Source organism: Mandrillus leucophaeus, unplaced genomic scaffold (assembly GCF_000951045.1).
Source record: "Mandrillus leucophaeus isolate KB7577 unplaced genomic scaffold, Mleu.le_1.0 Scaffold37, whole genome shotgun sequence".
In the NCBI taxonomy this organism is placed as follows: domain Eukaryota; kingdom Metazoa; phylum Chordata; class Mammalia; order Primates; family Cercopithecidae; genus Mandrillus; species Mandrillus leucophaeus.
In genome coordinates, this window is record NW_012103920.1 from 1,648,811 (window position 1) to 1,671,668 (window position 22,858).

Genomic DNA, 22,858 nt, shown 5'->3' on the forward strand with positions numbered 1-22,858 from the left:
GTGGGCTTCCAAATTTCAAGTTTAAAGTCAGGGGACACAGCGGCCAGCGTGTTTGGGGAAGATGTGGAAGCGGGTCAGTCCTGAGTTTGACACCAGGCCTGGGAGACGTGGTCTGACAGTGGCTGTGCTGATGTCACGCAAGACAGGATGAGGCAATCAGCTCTTCTCCACGAGAAACAGGGGTTTGCCCAGTCAGAGATCAATTCACATTATTCTTTTTTTTTTTTTTTTTGAGCACAGTTTCACTCTGTCACCCAGGCTGGAGTGTAGTGGCACCATCTCGGCTCACTGCAACCTCTGCCTCCCAGGTCCAAGTGATTCTCATGCTTCAGCCTCCTGAGTAGCTGGGACTACAGGCCTGAGCCACCACGCCCGGCTAATTTTTGTATTTTTAGTAGAGACGGGGTTTCACCATGTTGGCCAGGCTTGTCTTGAACTCCTGACCTCAAGTATCTGCCTGCCTCATCCTCCCAAAGTGCTGGGATTATAGGTGTGAGCCACTGCACCCGGCCAATTCACATAATCCTAACGGTGATGGGAGACGTAGGGAAAAATGGAAAGCTCTCATGCAAGCCTCAGGCACCAGAAACACCCAGGCTCTACCCAGATGTGCCACGAGAACAGGTGGGAGCTAGGGTGCTGCTCCCAAGTGCACATCAGGTGTGAGAAGTGTCTGGTGAGCGTGTGTCTGTGTACATGCGTGCAGGTGCAGTTGGGAGCCACACTCCCAGTGGCTAAAGTCCCAGGTTCTGGACTCACTCAGACGTCTGTTCAAATCCCAGGTAAGCCATTGAATAACTGTGTGACCTTGAATGAGTGATTTAACCTCAGCCTCAGTTTCCACATCTGTACAATGGGAGAACAGGAGAAACAGGCACCTCCTCAGGGCTGTGAGGATTTGCCAAGCTGAGTAAGTGAGGCACTGGCACACGCCCGGCACAGGAGTAAGTGTCCATCATGACTCGGGGACCAGCTGCAGCCTTGTGCTGAGGCCTTGGGGTGCAACTGGGGGCTTGGCTTGGGCTGGATGAAGGCTTGGGGGATGTGAGCTTGGGAAGGGATTTGCAGCCTGGTGGAGAGAGCGCCTGGGGCCACATCTCTAGCACACTAGGAGTGGCTCTTCTCCAGGGAGGCTCCCATGACCAGGTGGTGACTCAGGGGAGGTGGGATCCGGGAGGAAGGTCAGAGCCGGGCGTGACAGCCCCCACTGGTGGCCTGGTCCGGAGCCTCAGGCTTTCCGCTTTCCTAGGGATCCCCCCATCTAGCATGGCCCTCGGTGAGGGGCCAGGGGAGGCATCAGCTCAACGGTCCTGTGTCATTCTGACCTGGTCCCCCGGGGCTTTCCCCTGCACGGGGATGTGGGTGACGGATCCCGCCCCGCTGAGGGCACAGCAGGTGGGGAGGAGACGACCCGGGCCCTGCCCTCAGCTTCCGGCCAGGTGGGCTTCACCTCTCTGAGCCCCAGGCACTTTGCCTTGGTGCTGGGGACTTTGAGGGTGGTGGTTCCCCAGTGCCAGCTCCCAACACAGAACATGGAACAGACTCATTCCCGAGGCGCCGCAGCCACTCATGAGGTGGAAGCGAGATCGTGGCCCTCGCTGGGAGGCATCTGGCTTTGGCACCGTCTTTTATCCCCTTGGACTCTCGGTCCCCTCCGCTATGAGATGGGGGAGGGATGTGGACCCCGCAGAACTGTTTCTGGGCTCAAAGGAGCACAGGGGCACATAGTGCTGGACACAGGGGATGCTCCATGGCCAGGCCCAGGCAGAGATGGTCCTGAGGGCGGGCTTCTCACCCACCCCAGCCCTCACAGGCCATGAGTCAGCCAGGACCACCAGCAGGGGCTGGAAGGGGCTGCCGGGGAGAGGGGCTGAGCCAGCTGCTCCCACCATGTCGGACCCACTCGGAGACACACTGATGATGGCGCATGAGAGGCTCCCACGCGTGGGCTCCTACCAGGATCCCTTCTGCCAGCTGCACAAACAACAGAGCCTTCGATCGTCACACGGCCCAGTAACGAGACGCCAGGATCATCCCCATTCCACAGAGGAGAAAACTGAGGCCCAAATAAACACACTCCAAACCAGCACACTCATAGTCTCCCCACAGGCCACACACACACTCACACACACATAAAACAGTCACCCCACATGCCACGTACACACACTCATAAAATAGTCACCTCATATGCCACACACACACATTCATAAAATAGTTACCCCATATGCCACACATACCACACACACACTCACAGTCACCCGCACACACCACACGCACACATACACAAACACACACACACATACACAAACACACACACATAAAATAGTCACCCCACAGGCCACACACACACACACACATAAAATAGTCACCCCATATGCCACACACACACAGTCACCCCCACACACCACACACACAAAAAATAGTCACCCCATAGGCCACAGTCACCCCCACACGCCACACACACACACACACAAACACATAGTCACCCCACATGCCACACATACACACACACTCATAAGATAGTCACCCCACACCCCACACACACTCATAAAATAGTCACCTCACACGTCACACACACACACTCATAACACAGTCACCCCACATGCCACACACACATGCAGTCACCCACACATCACACGCACTCATAGTGACCACACATGCCACATACACACACTCGTAGTCACCTCACACGCTACACACACACAACAGTCACCTCACCACACACACTCATAAAATAGTCACCCCACACAACACACAATCACAGTCACACTTGCTCTCACACATTCACTCTTACATTCACACACACACATTCTCACCCGCACACACACCCACTCTCACACTCACACACCCCACATTCTTTTCCACCCTTCTCCACAGAGGAGGGACAGAGGCCTGGGCTTGGATGGGGTGACTGAGGGGCTGTGGCCCCCCTGGGGGGCTGGGAAATCTGCCCAGCAAGAAGAAGAGTGAGGCCAGGGCAGGCGGCCAGAAAGGATCCAAACCTGGGCTGGGATTTTCCCAGAGCCAAGGGCACTCCTCTGGCCCTGGCAGCCCTGGGACAGGAACACAGGCCAGCTTCTTGTGATACACAGTCTGCTCCTTGAACCCCAGCTCTGGGGCTTGGCCCCTGGGGCTGTTCTGAGTGACCTCGCTTCCCCCAGGGAAAAACCATTTTGGTTTCCAGGACTTGTGTGCCTCGGCCTGAGGAACCCGTCTCAGGAAGCGAGAAGGTGGAGAGGTACCAGGAGCCCAGCTCCCACAGCAGGGGCATCCTGGCCTCTCAGGGCTCCTCTAGGAGCCTGCTGTGTGTCTCCTCACAGCCCGGTAGCCTGGACCTGTCACCTGGGCCTGTTCACATGGACAGACTTGTCCCTCACAGCTGTGCATACCTGGGTCTCTCACTTCGAAACCCTGGACACAGAAACAGGCCAATCTTCTCATTGCTTTGTAAACACACACGGTCTCCGCACAGCCTGAACATGCTCTTGGCCTTGCCCCACAAACTGGGCCTTCACGGCCTCGCATACACAGGCCTGTTCCCTCATAGCCTCGTGTGCAGACAGGCCTGTTGCCACAGGGCTTGGCCTCCGAGGGCCAGGGCGGGAGCCAGGAGGTGCATCTGAGTCAGAAATGAAGCCTCATTAACCCAGAATAACTGTTTAATGCTTCCACACCCCTGGGAATTAGCCTCAAGGGCTGAACCACCCAAACCAAACAGGGCTGGCCTCCCCAGGGGCCCTCAGGACTGCAGGCTCTAGCGAATGCTGGGAGGCAGAGCAGCCCTGGGCCGGGAGATCCTGGCCCTCCTCCCGCAGGCTCCAGGCCCCCTCAGATCTCCCAGACCAACACGGCAGAGGCCAGGCCGGGAAAGCTGGGAGGAAGAGCAGAGCTGCTCAGACAAAGAGGCAAGGATGTTCAGGGTCTAATCCCGCTTGCCTTCTTGGTGGCCTTGGAACCTTGTGCGAATGACTTATACTCTCTACACTAAGATTTCCCCATCTGCAAATGTCCATAGGAACAGAACCTATTCAGTGAGAGGAAGTAATTCACAAAACGCAGCATCCAATGCTGAGTAAACTCCTCCAACACGGGGGCTACGACTGCGTGTGAACAGCTCAAAGTTCTGAGCTGAGGCCACAAAAACAACACTGTTACCCAGATGGAAGAGCGTGAACAAGATGCTGGATATTTTACCCCCGCTCTGCCTTCTTCCACAAAACAATTTGAGGTCGATTCTATAGCAGCAGTTGTCAACCCTGTTTTCATGACTGTCCGCATAAAGAGCTCTAGTGTCTCCTCTATCTGTCCTCCCTTTGAAAGAAATACTCAAGAATACGATTTCATTGAATAGGGTGGAGCTTTGGAGAGCCACAGACTATTGTAATCATTAAGATTTGTTTAAATCTCAAAGAACCAATTTTGGTCCCGTTAGGGGTGATGTGGTCCCTGTTGGGGATGCCGGTAGAGATGCAAGACCAACTTGATAAAAACTAAGCAATGGGAACACAGTATTTAGGAGGTTGCTTTTTTTTTTTTTTTTTTTTTTTTTTTTGAGGCAGAGTCTTGCACTTTCCCCCAGGCTAGAGGTGGCATTCTTTACATACAGAAGAATGTGTTCTGACTGTGTGTGCACTGCAGCCACAGGAAACAAATGTATACTGGTGTAGGAGACAAAACGACAAAAACATTTAGAAAGTTAAAAAACTCAAGCTGAGGTGGTGGAATTTCTAAAGGTCCTCAATTTTGATGTTCCACTGATTTTTTTTTTTTCCAGTTAAAGACAGAGAAAAGAAGAGAAAAGAAACAAGGAAGGAAAAGAAAAGAAAAACCTCAAATAGGTGGTTGTAAATAAAGAGGGGAGAGAGTGGCCATATCAGCAGAAGCAGAGGGGTCAAGTCCTGGGAGGGCTGCGGAGTCCCAGTCTCAGAGAAAGGCACTGTTTGATCAAGGAGGAGGTAGGACAGCCGCCCAGATCTGGACTGAAATCTGCTGGGCAACTACAGGTAAATCACTTGCTCTCTCTGAGCCTTAGTTCTTTTACTTGCTTAACGACAACGAACCAGAAACGACCTGGCCAGTCCTGGCGTCTCATAGGTACTCACTAACGGTATCTGAATTAGGTGAACACTTTCTGGAATCTGTCCACAGAACCAGGGTTCAAATTCAGGTTTCCCAGCTCATTTTGCTAGCTGGCAGTACCTCCAAAACACCTGACGTTTCTTTGCCATTTTAAAAGGAAGGAGAGCATGCCTTCTCAAATATCACCAAAACTGGGTACAAAGAGCCACAGGAATTGAAATCAAGTTAAATATCACTGCCACCTGGTGGCAGCATACCTAAATTATTGGGGGGCAATAGTCCAAGGGGAAAAACTGTCAGCATCTTAAGCATGCTGTATACACAGCCAAAGCTTACACCCTGAGAACGAAGACCCCTTGATCGCCTGGCTAGTGGGCCGGCACGCAGCCAGGCATCTGCCAGTTCCTTGACATCCTGATTTAGGTTTTCTGGAATTTTTAAAAACTGGTTGATTAAATTTAGCAACCATAAATAAACTGGATGCCACCATAATTGAATGTAAACATCCAGGTCTTCATGAGAGCTGCTAGAAACAGTGATCCCAGTTCTGGACTTGCTCAATCAACTGTGTGAATCCTACATGCAATCCTTAACATTTTGGGGGTGGGGCATGGCAGTCTCACTCTGTCACTCAGGTTGGAGTGCAGTGGAGCGATCTCAGCTCACTACAACCTCCATCTCCCAGGCTCAAGTGATCCTCCCACCTCAGCCTCCCAAGTAGCTGGGACCACAAGGGCGCACCACTACGCCCGGCTAATTGTTTGTATTTTTGGTAGAGATGGGGTTTCGCCATGTTGCCCAGGCTGGTCTTGAACTCCTGAGTTTGGCTATCCGCCCGCCTTGGCCTCCCAAAGTGTTAGGATTACAGGCGTGAGCCACCACACCTGGCCAGTCCTTGACATTTGAATGTTTCAAGCCCGAGCTTTTAAATCATCTTCCTAGCCAAAGCCTCCTGAAGTCCATTTCTGTGCCCATCATCTTGGTTGCCCCTTGCAGCTATGCAATACTCACAGATTTCACAAATGCTGCCTTCCAGGTGCACGTGGAAGTACTGTTGAAAATGCAGACCAGGGAAAGGCAGAAAACAGAGCCTTGTGCAATACTGCACCTGACAGCCTTCACTGATACTCATCTTGGCCTCCTTTTAAATAAGGCATTTTTCTCCCAACCTGTCAGGTAGGCAGTATGTCTCCAAGTACATTCTGCCCTGTCCTGAGCTAAGAGAAAATGCAAGGCTGTCACTTACTGAGGCCCCACAAGCAAAACACCATGGGGAAGGGAAGAGGTGGTACCCCCGTCACCACCACCGCTCAGTCCTCCCTCTCAACTGCTCTGGCATCTGACTCCCAGATGGTCCCCAGTAGGTGCTGACGAACGCCCTGCCTGTCCTAAGACACACTCGTACCTGGGCACGTAGAGAGAATCAGGTATCAGAGATGTTCTCCCAGTGGAAACGGAGCTCTCAGCAGCATCTGCTGATCACACGAGCCGGTGAGCACCACCTTACCTGCTTGGCTGACATCTGTGCCTTCCCGCTCCACTACATTCAGAAATCTCCAGTACATACAGGTACTGGAAAGGTCGAGCTGAGCCACGCCTCAGCCCCTTCCTAACGACGGGAGCTTGGACTACAGTCTGAGCCTCACCTTTCCCATATGGAAATGGCAACGATGATAATCATCAACCTTATGCGGTTGTGGTGACGGTGAAATGGACATGATGAGTCTAGCAAAGCTCCTGGCACACAGTAGGAGCTCAAAACACGCTAGTCCTAGCACACAGTAGGAGCTCAAAACACGCTAGTCCTGGCACACAGCAGGAGCTCAAAACACGCTAGTCCTGGCACACAGTAGGAGCTCAGTAAACACTAGTTCTCTTTCCTTTTGCAGCCCCAACTTGGAGACTCAGCTCAGTTTCTGAGACTTGGCCCCACAGCACAAAGCAAGAGGACCAGCCGCTGACACGGGAAAGGAGGGGAGGGGCCCTCTCTGGGAACAGGAAAGTCATTTTCTGGGGTTGCCTTTCTGCCCCCAACCCTGGCAGTTGGGGGAGCCGCTCTGGAGCCATGAGAGGAATCCTGAGTGTTCCCTGGGTCCTCCCAACACGTGATACAGCACCCAGCTCTGCTCGGGGCCAGCTGTTCATCCCCTGCGGCTCCCCAGCTTACTGTAAGGATGACAACTTACGACACACTGGTCATTCCAGCCATACCCTGCTGGTGCTGTGGGGCCCGGGGCCTGTCAAAGCTTGTTCTAAACCAGAAGATCAGAAGGCAAGGAGAGACAGGGAGGCAGGGCAGGAATGAGAAGCTGACTGTACGTGCTTCACGCCCTGGTCCTGACGTCAGGGTTTCTATCGCCTGAGCCATGGGGCAGAACTCGGGCTCCCCCTCGGGTGGCTGGGGGACCCTTCTTAGGAGATCTGCCCCTGGGTCTCCAAGATGAATTTCCCTTTACGTGCCAGAAAGCTCTGAACCATCCTATGCAGAGCTAGAATCAGAAAATTAGGCCAGAGAATCTGACAACTGAAAAGCAGTGAAGACTACAGAAATAGGGCTCGGGAGTTTGAATCTCTGTTAAGTGTACACTTGGCACGGCCTTTGCAAGTTACTTTCAACTAAGCATCTTGAACCCTGAAGTCCAGCCTCCCCGGCTGGACTCCCCTCAGGGTCACCCTCACTCTGAGAGCAAGAAGTTCTATGATCCTTTTGAAGCAGGAAAACAGCTATAGGGTTTGAGAACACCAGGGCGAGAAGGCCATTTCAGCACTGCAGGGGATGGGAACAGCAGAGGACGAAGGGCCAGGGGCTCTTAGACAGGGGAGCAAAGTTCCTCAGCTGAGCCATCTGGAAGGCATGAGTTCTCCACTTTCATGCCTCTGGGTGACAGATTGCCTTTAAGCCATCACACCGCTGCCTGAGTCGCTTTAAACAAGCAACTGAGTCAGGACTTACCTTCCACTGCAGAGAATGGAACCACTGGTCTCGCAGGTAGCTGTTGGCAGCCTGTAACGACAAGAACAGGACAGCAATGTCCGGTCATCAGCTTGCGGCATCTCAGGGCATTTCAAGGCCAGCCATGCGAGCCCCCCAGGCTGCTCTGTGGACAGTGTATGCCCTGTGAGCCCCCCAGGCTGCTCTGTGGACAGTGTCTGCCCTGTGACCCTAACGAGTCCGCTGGAAGATATGCTAAGCTGAGCCGTTGTGTGCAAAACCAAAACAGAAGGACCGGCCAGGGAGGATTTCCTCAAAACAAGACATCACTAGCACCATGTGCTTCCTTTGCTGGATATGAGTGACTTCAGACACTGCTGACTCGAGAGCTTTAACTGCGTACACAGCCGGACTTAGGGACACGGGAGGGGCTGGGATGAACTGGTTAGAGGCCCGAAGTGAGGATGGTGGGGGCTGGCTGGAGGCCTGTGCATGAGGACTGTTCTAGGAACTTGGCTTTTGTTATCCACATAGTCTATCCTTGGTCCTCACAGCAACCCTATGAGGTAGCACCTACCATTATGCCCATTTCACAGAGGGAAAAATCGAGACCCCGAGATCTCACAATGAAGTGCATTCAAATCCAGGGCAGCCTGGCTTCCAAGTCTGTGCATTTAACCATGACCTTCTCCTGCCAATGGCAGAAGGTCATAGTAGATGGTTTCCAGCAGACCTAGGCTAAACATGACAGTGGGGAAAAGAAAATCTTCTCTGATCTACCCCACACTAGTTCTGAGTCTTTGGATATCTCAGCCTCAATTTTCCCATCTGTAAAATGGGGACAGTAACCCTGATTTTGCAGGGATGTTGTAAGGACCAGAAATTATTCTTGTAGAACATCTAGAACCATGCTTGGCATATGGCAGGTGGTCAAAAATGCAGCCATTGTTATTATTATTGTTATCATTATCATTGCCATCATCAAGTCCTTTCCAACAAAACGCAGCCCAAGGCATCCCTCCCAGCCCTCATGAGTATCACTGTGGCTCTCACCTCCTTTCTTGATCTGCTAATAGAACAGTAAAGCTATGGTGTTTCATGGACACCAGACACAGCTCTGAGTCCTAGGTGTGGACTGGCTCATTCAGTCCTTACAAGACAGCCCTGTGAAGTCGGTACTGTCAATACCTCATGGTACAAATGAGGAAACTGAGACTTCGGAAGTTAAAAACTTTCCTGAGGGTTCACAGACATGTGGTGCGGGGCCAGGAACTGAACCGAGGTGGTCTGACTCCTGCTGTAAACCACAACACCGGGCCATTCTGAGTTCCCCATTGGCTACCCCTCCACTCCACGCAGGGCCAAAATGCAGTGTGCGTTCCCCACCAGAATCCACAGCCCTCTCTCCAAAGTGGCCCTGCTTCTGACGGTTCAGGGGTCTGATGAAGGCTGGAGCCTCTCTTCAAGCACGAAAGTCCACCTTCTGCCTCGATGCACACAGACACACCACACAAACTCAAGCGTGTAGCCCCTTTGGTTCACCCTCGTTTGAGGAGATCCAGGTCACGCTACAGGTGACCACCTCTCGCTCCCCAAGTCATCTACGAAACATCAGCTGCTCTCCCAGGTCAGGGTCTGGAGCAATCTCTGGCCTTGGATAAATGATCCATTCCAGCAGCAAGTGTGGTGAGGAATCAGGCTCTCGTGGGTGAGTTCAGAGACTCAGGGTTTTGAACCCTGGACTAGACGAATCCACACCAGCCACCCCAAGGCTGGTGGAGCTTGAGTCTGCCCAAGTGCCAAGCAGACAGAAGGCAAGCCCTCCATGTGACACAGGAACTCCTACAAGGGCTGAGCCTCTTACAGGTGCAGGTTCAAGTCCCGGCTCTGCCATGTGTAGTGATGTGACCTGGAGCAAGTTGACTGATGACCCAAGCCTGTGCCCCTTGCCTGAAGCTGCGGAGGCCGAAGAGGAAAAACAGCCCCCTGGAGAGACTGTTGCTGAGCTCCTTCCCATCAGCACTGCCCAAGCTCTACTGGTCTTGTGACAATTCCTATCCATTAGGATGACAAAATACACCCCTGCTCGGGGAGAGCCGTGCGAAGATCCCAAACAATGAACTAATCCATGAAAAGTGCTTCCTCAGCACGGTGCCTGGCACGTGCAAACACTCCACAAACAGGGGCCAGCAGTGTCAGCAGCCATGGCCAGGGCCGTGCTGATAAATGCTTAACATCAGGCTCTCTGGAACAAAAAGCCCTGATCCCAGCGTGTGCGGATTTCCGTGTTATGAACAATCCCATCTTGGCCAATTCCACACCTTCAAGAGGATGCCCCTGGGCCACAGCTGGGGAGAGACATGCACGATTGGCTCCGGTGGGCAGGTGCAAGCCGGAATGAGCTGGCTCCAGGGCATGCCTGGTCCACATCCATTCCTGTGCTTCTTCACACACCATGGGTGCCAGAGAGAGAAGGAGGTGGTAAGGAAAATAAGCCCCCCTAAACATGTTCCATCCTAAATCCCTGTGATTAAGTTATCCTATGTGGCAAAGGGACTCTGGACGTGAACAAGTTCAAGGTCTTGAGATGGGGAGATTATCCTGGATGATCTAGGTGGCCAATGAAATCACAAGGGTCCTCACAGGAGGGTCAGAGTCAGACTAAAGCAGACGTCAGAGTGATGTGGCCATGAGCCAAGGAAAGCGGGCAGCCTTTAGAAGCTGGAAACGAATTCTCCCTGAGAGCCTCCAGAAGGAACATGGTCCTGACACTTTGGTTTTAGCCCCATGGGACCTGTGTTGGACTTCAGACCTCCAGAACCATAAAAGACTAAATCTGTGTTCTTTTAACCACAAAGTTAGGGGTAACCAGTCATAGCAGCAATAGTAAATAAAACCAGGAGGTATAACCAGGTTGGTATAACGCTGATGTGAGTTGTTCCACTGGCTCTGAGGGTCCACAGTGGACCCAGGCAGTGCCTGTAAGCTGCCACTGGCTGAATGGAATAGCCAAGCAAAGACAAAAAGAAGGAGGTGGAGGACACCCACACCCCTCCCTCTTTCGTGTCCACTGGCCCCGCCACAGTGCCCTGCATATATGTCTGACCCTAAGAGGGCAGGGGCCACGGATGCTCTACCCACTGCTGTATCCCAGGGCCTGGAGCACCAGGAGACCAACAGGTGTTTTCTGAAGGAACAAAGGAATGAATGGACTAGGAGTTCCTTGACGGCAGGGTCTTATTTCTGAATGCACAACCAGATGAGCAGTGCCTGGCTGGGCCAGGGTTGGTTACAATGGAATGAATCAACACAGAAACAAAGGAAGAAACAGGAAAGCAACCCAGCTGTCACAGGTGGTAGAGAGACCAGAGGAGACTCCGTTCCCCAGCCTCTGTGGCGAAACCCAACATAGACCGTCCTCCACGATGGCTAGACCAGCCCTTCCCATCTGGGGCCTCCCCAGCTGGTGAGTCTTAGGGGGCCTTCCAGCCCTCCTCAGCAGAGTGTGAGTCGGTCCTCTGGCTGGCCAGGCAGAGGTTCTTGCCCAGGACTCTGGATCTTGGGCAAGTGCTATAGAGATGGGGCAGGGACAATTCACCTGGGAGGAGCTGGGTCTTGCCCTGCATCTTCCTGCACCGGTGGTGATGGGACTACCACCTGCATGCCCCTGACCCCACCTCCGGGCCATTCTCCAGGCTACCATCATCCTTCTAGTACATTCCTTTCCTGCTTGGAATGGCCGGATCCCATTTCGGCTGCTGGCACATGAGAGCCCTGAGGGACCCGCAGGGCCTACTGGCTCTTGGCATCTTCTTCCTTCTCAAAGCGGACGTTCTGATGTGTTTGCCCCATAGGCGTTTTTTTTTGAGACAGAGTCTCGCTCTGTCGCCCAGGCTGGAGTGCAGTGGCCAGATCTTGGTTCACTGCAAGCTCCGCCTCCCGGGTTCACGCCATTCTCCTGCCTCAGCCTCCCGAGTAGCTGGGACTACAGGCGCCGCCATCACGCCCGGCTAGTTTTTTTTTTTTTTTTTTGTATTTTCAGTAGAGACGGGGTTTCACCGTGTTAGCCAGGATGGTCTCGATCTCCTGACCTCATGATCCGCCTGCCTCGGCCTCCCAAAGTGCTGGGATTACAGGCGTGAGCCACCGCGCCCGGCGCCCCATAGGCGTTTTTACAGAAGGAACCAGCATTTCTACAACTGTGGCTTCTCCTGGTCACACTGTCGGGGCTCCTGGCATCTCCTCTGCCCTGAGCTCACATCCAGGTGGTTCTGGCCCTGCCAGACTGGGTCCAGCCCACTGCTTAGCCGTTGGCAGGGATGGCTGCCAGATCTCCTCTCCTGGTCCCCAGCTGCCAGGCCTGGCCACACCCTCCATGAGCTGAGCTGCATGAGCCTCCAGTCTTGGCTGGGTCCTCGGTAGCCTACCTCTCACAGCAGCACTCGATGTCTAAAGGCGTGGGAGGGATTTCTTCAGAGCCACTGACCACAGACGCTGCTACACATCAGTCTCTTCTCAGCCCCATCCTTCCAGGCAGAGCCATCTGGGTTTCCAAGCCTTTCCTCCCATGGGAGGGTGTGACCCCCTTCCCCAGCCACACTTGGCTTTCTGGCCACTTCCGTTCCCTCTGGGATCCTCTCAACTCTTGGAGGTCGGTGTGGCATTCCAGGAAGAAGGCAGGTTTCAGTTCATCAGCAGTTTGCAGACCCCAGCTAAACAGGTATGTGACACAGGCTGGTGAACTATGTGCGATGACGCATGTCACTACCAACCACAGACCACGTGTGCTCACTCGGTACCAGACACCACGAGAAATGCTCACACACACCTCCTCTCCTCCTCAATACACCCATCTTACAGAAGAGGAAGCCGAGGCTCGGAGCAGGCAGTGGGGTGCCTCTGCACACTCCGGCGACTGTCCCTGCCCTCCCCACACCTCGGCCAGGACCCCATCCCTCCTCCGCATTCCTGAAGCTTCTGGCGGCCGCTTCTTCAAGCCCTCGGCCCACACCCTGAGGCCGGCTGGGTATTTATGTCCCACCCACAGGACTGGAAGAGGAGGCAGGATCCACGTAGGATTAACTGCGACTGCTCCAGTGAGCCTGGTGTTAAAAAAAAAAAAAACAGCTGAATGAATTAATGACATGTAAGGCAAGGCATGGAGATGCCGGGCTGAGGACAGTCTCAATGCGGAACTCTCCTGCGCCTCCTTCCAGGGAGGCAGAGACGGCCAAGATCTCCCACCCACCATGCCCGGCTCCTTCTGCCCCAGTGCGACGAGAAGGAAAGCTGGCCACGGTCCCCTCCCCACCCCCGTTCGGGCTGGCTGCACTTTAGAAGAAGGCAGAGGCTTCAGCCATGTTTGTCCACTGTAACAATGAGCATCTTTCCATCAGAAGTCAAAGGGAGTTTAAAGACCACCTGGTCCAGGGGTTCTCAGTCTTTGGGGGTTTATAGATCCCTTTAAGAACCTAAAACAAGCTATGGACTCACACCCATGTAATGTCAACATGTATGCAGACACACTACACACACACACACAGACACACACACCACACAGACACAAACACCATACACACACACCAGTTACACATGCACACACGACACACACAGACACATACACCACACGCACCACACACAAAGACACATACACCACATACAGACACACACACACCATACACACACACCACAGTTACACATGCATACACACCACACACACAGACACATACACCACACACAGACACACACACCACAGTTACACATGCACACACACCACACACACACAGACACACACACCATACACATACACACCATAGTTACACATGCACACACCACACACACAGACACATACACCACACACAGACACACACACCACAGTTACACATGCACACACACCACACACACAAAGACACATACACCACACACAGACACACACACACCACACAAAGACACATACACACCACACAGTTACACATGCACACACCACACACAAAGACACATACATCACACACACAGAGACACAGACACACACCACACACACAAAGACACAGACACCACATAAAGACACACCACACACACACACACATACCACATAAAGACACATACACCACACACACAGACACACACATACCACATAAAGACACATACACCACACACACACACCATACACACAAAGACACATACACCACACACACAGACACACACATACCACATAAAGACACATATACCATACACACACACAACCAACCACATAAAGACACATACACCACACACACAACCAACCACATAAAGACACATACGCCCTACACACAGACACACACACACACACCACATAAAGACACATACACCACACACACACACAACCAACCACATAAAGACACACCCCACACATACACACACCACATAAAGACACATACACCACACACACACCATACACACACACACACCATACACACACACACACCATACAGTTACACATGCACACACACCACAGAGCCACATACCACGTAGACACATACACCACACACACCACATACAGACACACCACACATACACACCATACACACACACACAATACAGTTACACATGCACACACACCACACAGCCACATACCACGTAGACACATACACCACACACACACACACCCCATACACAGACACACCAGTTACACATGCACACACACCACCCATACACATACCACAGACACATACACCACATACACACACATCACACAGACACACACACACACCACACACACATAGCATACACACCTCACACACACAGACACACACCTCAGACACACAGATACACATGCATGTACACCATATACACACAAAGACACACATCACATACACCACACACACCAGTCACATATCACACAGACACACCACACACACATGCACACACCACACACAGAGATACACACTACACACACCGCATATAGACACAGGACACACATGCACATACCACACACACATATGCACACACAGATACATGTGCATACACACCATATACACAGAGACACATACCACATATAGACACACACGCCAGGCACACACATGCACACACACCACACACACCAGACAGACATATCCACCACAGACACACACACACACACTCAGAGACACACATGTGTACACGCACACATGCATACTACACACACAGACACACATACCCCACAAAGACACACACATAAACCATACAGACACACATACACACACATCACACAGTCCCACCCGTAGGACTGTGCAGACAGTTTTGGAATCTACCATGGACCACATGTTAAGGACCCAGATCTAACCCAGCCTTTCCTCCGCTGCCACTTTTCCACTGGGGAAAGCAACGCAGACACCACACACACACCCAGACTTGCTGGGGTCATCATTTGTGTCATTTCCAGCTCTCTTCCCTCCAGGCTCCTGGCAAGCACACAGGCCAACGCCAACGAGCTGATGTCATGCTGAAGTGACCCGTGGCCCGTGCATGGAAGCCCCTGAGAACCCATGCAGCGCCAGGCACACTCCCTTCCCCCACTGGCCCATGGTGGACACACAGCACAAGTGAGAAACAACGCCTTGCCGTTTCTAGCGACCTAGAATGCGTGGCCACTTGTGACTGTGGGAGCACCTGGCCTGCCCTGCTCTCAGACTGGCTTCCATGCAGCGTGTACTCCCACCAGGAACATTCTGCTGTCAACCCCTTCTCTCCGCTGCCCGCTGCACTCCTACTTACTCTTCAGGTCCCTGGTGAAATGCCACTTCTCCACAATGACTGTCTTGATGGTGTCTTCCCCTCCCCCTCCCCCACCAAACCAGGCCAGAATGCCTCGCCTAACGCATCATACTGTCCTGGAATCGCCTGTCTAGTTGTGCTGCTTCTGCAGGCTATGGGCTCTGGGAGGTCAGGAACCATGTCTGACTTATGCAGCACTGCGTCCATGAAACCCGGAGAAACATTTGTTAAATGAAAGACTGGCTGAAGTGTTGAATGAATGAATGAATGAATGAATTGGATGGATGGAGACATGGATGGATGGAAAAACAGATAAGACAGATAGACAGTCTGATGGATAAACGGATGGGTGAGCGGATAGATGGATGGATGAATGGGGTATTCATATACTCATTCTGCTCAGTGAAGAAAGTTCACACGCAACAGACCTTCAAAAGAACCCTTCAGCTCTGATTCCCTCTCTTCCCTAAACCGCATTTGCCTAAGACTCTAAAAATGATCATGGCAGTGTTTTCTTAAACACCTACTATATACCAGGCACAGTGCTAATTACATGTCATATCTATGAGCCTCACAATATCCAAGGAGATAAATATTAGGGTATGGTTCACAGATAAAGAAAATGAGGCCCAGAGAGGTTCTTCCTGTTTTCTAGGGTTCCACAGCTAGAATGTGGTAAAACTTAGGGTTCCAGGGCTGGTTAGAGCCTAGGGTTCGACAGCCAGTTAGAGTCTAAGGTTCTAGAGGTAGTGCCCAGGAGAGCTGGGCAGGAACTCAGTTCTGTCTGACGCTACAGTCTTCCCTCCCTACGATCCAGCCCTGGAACATGAAGCAATGCCTCTGAGCTCCTCCGGATTCTCAGGACTTGGGCTGGGACATCCGTGAGCGTTATTTCTCCACGGTAGCTGCCCTACTGATGGAACAGGAGGAGGAAGGATGTGGCACGCAGGAGACCTCACCTTGAAACTAAGGGAAGGACCGGAACTTGCCTCTAGGAGAGCAGGCGGAGGCTGATGGAGCCACAGAGGTTGGGACAAGGCTGGACTGTAAACTGCTCGTTCCTTCGGCTTGTCTACTTTTGAGGAAGGATACAGGCTGCTAGGCAATGTCTTGAATCCCAGCACAGGCATCTCTAAGGGGCTTCCAAGCAAAGGGAAAGTTGACCAGGCTGCTTTCCAGCCGGGGGAAGACGCACGCTTCTGTGCAGAGTCCCCACACTGTCCTGCTGGTGGCTGAGCCGAGAGAACCCAGCCCAGGGGGAACATAAGGCACGGCTGGAACCCCAAGGGTCACTCTGAGGAGAATCCATTCAGACCCGGGAGAGGTCCCCAAGCCCGACCCTGAGGGTCACTCAGAGGAGAATCCATTCAGATATGGGAGAGACCCCAAGTTCCCTGGAAGCCGGTGCAGCTGGTTCCGACTTCTGGTGTTAAATCTTTGGAATGCTGAAAAGGCCTGGTTCCAGGCAAACGCTGCCCAGTTTCCTCTCCCAAACCTGCCAAGTTCTTTCTCATTGTTGTATTGTCTCGAGAGGTGAGAAAAACAGCCCAGGGTGCGCTGTGAGCGACCTTTTCCAAGCTCCCTTCCCCGGCCCAGTTTCTTAGGGAAAAGCAGCTTCCTTTCTTACTGGAAGGTAGAGAGTGAGACCTTTCTGGTGCTTTCCAGACCGGAAAAGTCCTGCTCGCTACCTTCCAGTAAGAAAGGAACCCACCCTGTCCCTGCCCTGCTGCCAATGTTTGGGGTAAACAGTTGCCCTGCCTCCTGCAGGACTTTCCAGAACATTGGTGGAGAAGAGCGGAATCCCGGAACCCATCCCAGAAAGAGGCAGACGCTCTCGGGAGGAGGGTCTCCCCGCTCTTACCTTGCCTGAAGCCTTGTTTGTGGAGCAGTGGCTCTGTCTGATTTTTGCTGATGGGCAGAAACTCAATTTTCAGGCAGAATCCCCCAAAAGACGATCTGCACCGTGTTGCTCTTTAATGCCCACTACCCCATCCCAGAGGCCAGTGAGGAGCACCCCAGGACGGCTTCATGACACTGTCTACGTACTTACGTACTTACACGGTCGGCCTCCCCACAATGAAATGCTAGCAGAAAGGGCGTTAATGGAGGAAACAGGATAAATAGGTCCTTTCTGCAAGCAGGGATTCTAGTAACATGGCATTAAGGGAGCTCATGCTGAAAAACACAAAGCATCCAAAACACACCAATGGGACCCATGCTGGAAGGCTGGGCGCCCCTGTCTGGCAACTCAACTTGCTGGTAGACTGCTCAGTCTCTGAGCTGGGGATGAGGGCCTGAATGCCCTCTCTGCCTTCCTTGAAGGATCAGGTCAGCTCCCTGAGGTCTGCAAGAGGCACTGATTCAAATTCTAACAAAGCAAGAGTTTTACAAGGAGCTCCTCAGAAGACAGAGAGAGAGGAGGAGGAGGAAAAGAGAGAAGAGGGGAGAGACACACAGAGAGGATTGGGAGACAGGCTCGGAGGCAGTGAGAGTCCTGGAGGAAGGACCTGCAAGAGAAGCCCAGAGTGAACCACGGCAAGAACTAAAGAGAGAGAAAGAGGAGAGGCAGGAGGGGATGGAAGGGGAAGGAGGGGAGAGAGATGGAGAAAAGGCATCAGAGAGACAGAGGAAAACAGACACGCACAGATGCAAAGAACCTGAAAGAGACAGAGACGGAGAGAGATCAGGCACGCTGGGGTAGGGAAGGGGCACTGGTCCTCTTCGGGCCCTGGCATTCCCCTGGTCTGTAGAGAACGGCTGTGCTGTAATGCAGCAGGGTGCAGACTGTGTGACAGCACAGCCAGACTGCAGGATCGAAGAGCCCCCTGTGATCCGAGGCGATCTTCCCCAGGAGGGGGTCAGGTGCCTGCAGCATGAGGTCAAAATGAAAAGGCCTTGAGGCCAGCACTGCTCCATAGAACTTCGTGTATCAATGGAAATGTTCTCTATCTGCGCTGTCCAACACAGCAGCTTTAGCCATGTGTGGCCCCTGGGCCCTGGAGGTGTAGCTAGGGGGCTGAGGAACTGTGTTATTAATTTGACTGAGTAAATTAAACCCATATGCGAGCTGCCATGCGTGGCTGGTGGCGGCTGTGTCGGGTGGCACCGTTTAAGGCACTTCCACTTCTCTGCTGACTAGGAGCACTCAGGTGATGCTGTTCAGATGGGCCGTGGCCCAAGAGGACACCTGGCTGTTTCTCGGTCCCCTCTCCCATGCTGGAGCAGGGAAGATCTGTCCCCAGGGCCAAAGGGGTTGTTCTCTGTGGCACCACGGCTCTGGGTTCTAATACAGTGTGTTGTATGTGAATCAAGACAAAGTAAAGGCTCTCAAAGCAGAGGGTCCTGCCACCTGTCACAAAAGGCACGGGAATACAACCAGGACTGAAGAAAGCCCTGGGCACCACACCGGGGTCCAAGTGCACTCTGCCCCAGCCTCCCTAGAACCACACAGACTCACTAGTCCTGTTTATAGAATGAGCCAGCTATACACCACCCATGCATCACGGTGGGCAGAGTGTGGGGGTGAGGACGAGAGGGAAGCAAGGGAGGAGCCGATCCAGGCCTACCTCTCCTGATGGAAATGGCAGCCAGTGAGAGAACCACAGCTGCCAGGGGCAGGGGCTGCACCCACCTGGGTTCCCCTTGGGGGAAGGGTTGGGAGGCCGAGTCTGCTGCTCCCGCCCTAGCTTGGAATCCAGCTCTGGATCTGAGGAGCTGCAAGCCGCCGCCTCCTCCTCCTTTTCCTCTGCTTCCTCCTCTCCTGCTCCTGCCTCCGACTGCGCTGTCCACGGGAGCCGCGGGCAGTGAGTAAGTGGGATGCTGGAGCAGCCAGAGGCTCCCGCCCGCTCGGCTCCTCAGCGCCACAGGGCCAGCCCTGTCCTGAAACCCTGCCGGACGCGGGGCCAGGCGAGTCATCACAGCTGGGCCCGCCGCCACGGCCAGGTTAAACGGACATTCCAGGCACTGCCTCTCTGCTTTTCAGCCTCACTGCCCGTCCATCCATGGGACGAGTGATGCTCTGGCCTCCCTTGGGGGCCAGGGCTGCCCCTCCAGCCCCAGAAGGAATGAGGCCCCTTTGCTGGTGGAGGAGGAAGGCGAAGGCTCAGGGCCTCCTCTCCTCCGACTGGACTGTTTCAAGGGGCTCCCTCCTGCCTCTCTGTCACATACACATCTAGGCCCCTCTGCCCTGCCACCATACTGATTCCTCTAGTGTCCCTCTACTCCTTCAGAGCTTTCAGTGGCTCCCTATTGCCTTTGGAAAAGAGTCTGAGGCTTCTTCACTCAGCTGGCAAGGCCTGGGTGATCCGGCCATCGCCCAACAGATCTAGACACATCCGCAGCCCAAGCTCCATCTCCCCATCTCCTCCAGCTACAGCAAGTACCCAGGTCGCCCACATTCATGCTTTGCACACACATCCCCTCTGCCCGGAGTGTGGGCCCCCCACCCCACCATCCTGGCACACTCCTACTCATCCCTCTACACCCAGTTCTAATGCCGCCGGTCTGGGGAGCCTGCTTTGGCCCCCCAGGCCAATGAGTTTCTCCTTCCTCTGGGCTCCCAGTCCTCTGGGGTTGCCCCTGTCTTAGCCGTTATTTCAGTAATCATTTGTTTATGGTCCTGTCTCCCCAGTGGCTGAGGGGCTCTTCACACATGGGGCCTACCCCAGCACAGGAGAGAGGCTGCCTCAAAGCTCTGTGACGGCAGGAAAGTCACTAGGGTGGGATATTCTCCGGCATCCCTACCTCTCTGTTGGCCATGGAACCCTGTGACTGCCCGCCCCATCTCCCACCCCGGAACCCTGTGACTGCCCGCCCCATCTCCCACCCCTCTTTCCTACCACATGGTGAGATTCTGCCAGTGAAGCCAATACACAGAAGCACAGCCAGGAGACGGAGAGAGAGATGCCCACTATTAATGATGTCATCCGACCCCTGGATCCAGCAGTGCCTGAATTCCTCTCTAAGACTTCCCAGTTATTTTAATAGTTAACAGCTATTTTAATAGTTAACAGCATTAAACTCTCTTTTTGTCTCACTAGTTGGAATAATGTTCGTGTCATTTCCAACCAAACATCCTGACCAGTACATACAGAATGCACTTTTTTTCCTGAAAAGACGTTATAATTCTATCAGTCTCAAAAGACTTAGATCAACAAGATGTCAGAAACCCCCTCACTCAAAGTAAAGCAAAGTTAGTAGCTACTGCTCATCTGCTTTTCACAGCCTTCTTGGGCCTCATAACGCACCTGTGTGCCTCAGTTTCCTCATCTGTAAAATGGAGATAAAACCTATTTATCAGGTTTATTAAGGGAACTAAATGAGTAACCTGAAAAGTTCCTAGACTGCAGCAGGTGTGCAGGAGGAGCTCAGACCATGCACAGTCCTCTTCCTTTACTCCAGTCAGACCCGGTTTATAGCTTTCTTATACTTGGGGAATAACACCACCCAAAGTTAAACCTTTCCTCTTGATAGTTGGCTGGCTCCCTCCAAGGGAAATGAGGGGGGCGAGCGCATGAAGATGAGGGAGAAGAAGCTGCTTGTTCATGTTTATTTCTCCTACCTGCAGTAAGACAGTTCCCCCAGGAATCGTGAGCTGTAAACAGTACTTCGGGGCATTCTCCCAGGACAGCAGCTGAACGTCTTCAATCGCGCTGTAGGAGACTGAGTTTTCCATGTACCCAGTTGGCTGCAGCAAAAAAAAAAAAAAAAAAAGGAAAAGAAGAGACACGCATTGGTTACAGGAGCAGGCATGACGTCCGCATCTCGGATGGTTCCTGGAAACACTGCCCCTGTAGCGACAGGCAAATGGAGCGGGCGCAGGAGCTCGGCACCTCTGGCGACCAAAGGAAGCCTCCCTGTCTCGGCTGGCCATATCCAGCTGCAAGGGAGTTCACTGTAAAACTCCACCCACACGTTTGAAGGTGCAGAGTTAGGAACAGAGTGGGAGCAGCTGGAGGGCAAGGACTGAGGGACTGCTGCTCTTGGTATCCATGGGGCCAGCACAGGGCGTGGCCAGAAGCCCACCATCCCTCACCAGCAACGAGCCACCACCTTCTCCTGCCCAGAAAGCACCCATCTCCCTTCCTCCTCTCCCCAAGGATATGTATCCTCCACTCGGCCTCCAGAGCCACATTCCAAGACGGCAAACTCCATATCCCCACCCCGCTGCTCAACATTCTTCAGTGGCTCCCAATGGCCCAGCCACAAAATCCACACTCCCATCCATAATCGACAGACCCAGTGGGGTCTGCTCTCCCTGTGCCCCCAGCCCCACCCCTAGGCGGCATCTCTATTCTGTGTCATTATCTGTTGGATGTCTGCCTCCTGGCCAGGCTGCGAGCTCCATGAAATCGGGGCCTAGGTCTGTCTTGGTTCCCACTCTTTCCCCAGTGCCTGGCCCATGGCAAGGGCTCAATAGCATGTGTTGAAAAGAATGAGAAAGGCTATTATCGGTCATCGTTGGGAGTAGGGGCAGGGCAAGAGAAATCCACAGTCACCCACCACTCTCTGAGTGAGTCTTGCTGTCCCGAGAAGGCACCAGGTGACCGAGGGATATAATGGCCACCAGGAGCCAGAGCAGGTGTCCTTGTCACTTTGGCTCCAGGAAGTCAGACTTCAGGAGAATCAGGTGAGCGCAGCACAGCTGAGAAGAGTAACAGCGAACACCTCCCTAGCTCTTCCATGCACCCTGGGCACGTTGTAATCATTTAATCCTCACACAGGTCTTGTGGAACAGGTATCAAGGTCATCCCATCATACAGACAAGGAAGCTGAGGCTCAGGAAGTCACGTGATTTGCCCAAGGTCATCCAGGTAGGAGTGGCATGGAAAGGACTGAACTCGGCCATCTGACTCCGGAATCAAGAGACCTGACCTCTATCCTGTGTTCCAAGAAACAGGCCAAGGCAATTCAAAGTCTAAGGCCAACAGGTTAATTCTACCATAAAGATGGGGGACCTCCGTTAGGTTTGTTAATTTCAGTATCTGTCTGCCAAAGGAGAGTCACGGTGATGGGGGTGGAGGTAGAGAGGGTTGATGGCTGAAGCTGCCTCGATTTCCCTGATGTGATCAATTGCTAGGCTCAAAAAGTACAAGGGATTGATCAATTCATTTTTCA

The 22,858-nt window shown here is 53.1% G+C and overlaps 1 protein-coding gene across 1 annotated transcript in view; it reads right to left on the reverse strand.

Annotated features, from left to right (window-relative positions):
• CMIP (c-Maf inducing protein) overlaps positions 1 to 21,423 on the reverse strand; it is a 102,874-nt gene extending 81,451 nt beyond the window's left edge. Inside the window, exons 1-2 of the mRNA XM_011990067.1 lie at positions 21,303 to 21,423; positions 8,033 to 8,083 (exon numbers count right to left, since the gene is read on the reverse strand). Of these exons, the coding sequence (XP_011845457.1) occupies positions 8,033 to 8,083; positions 21,303 to 21,416 (165 nt within the window). The 5' untranslated portion in view covers positions 21,417 to 21,423. The remainder of the gene's footprint in view (positions 1 to 8,032; positions 8,084 to 21,302) is intronic.
• Between the last annotated feature and the right edge of the window lie 1,435 nt (positions 21,424 to 22,858).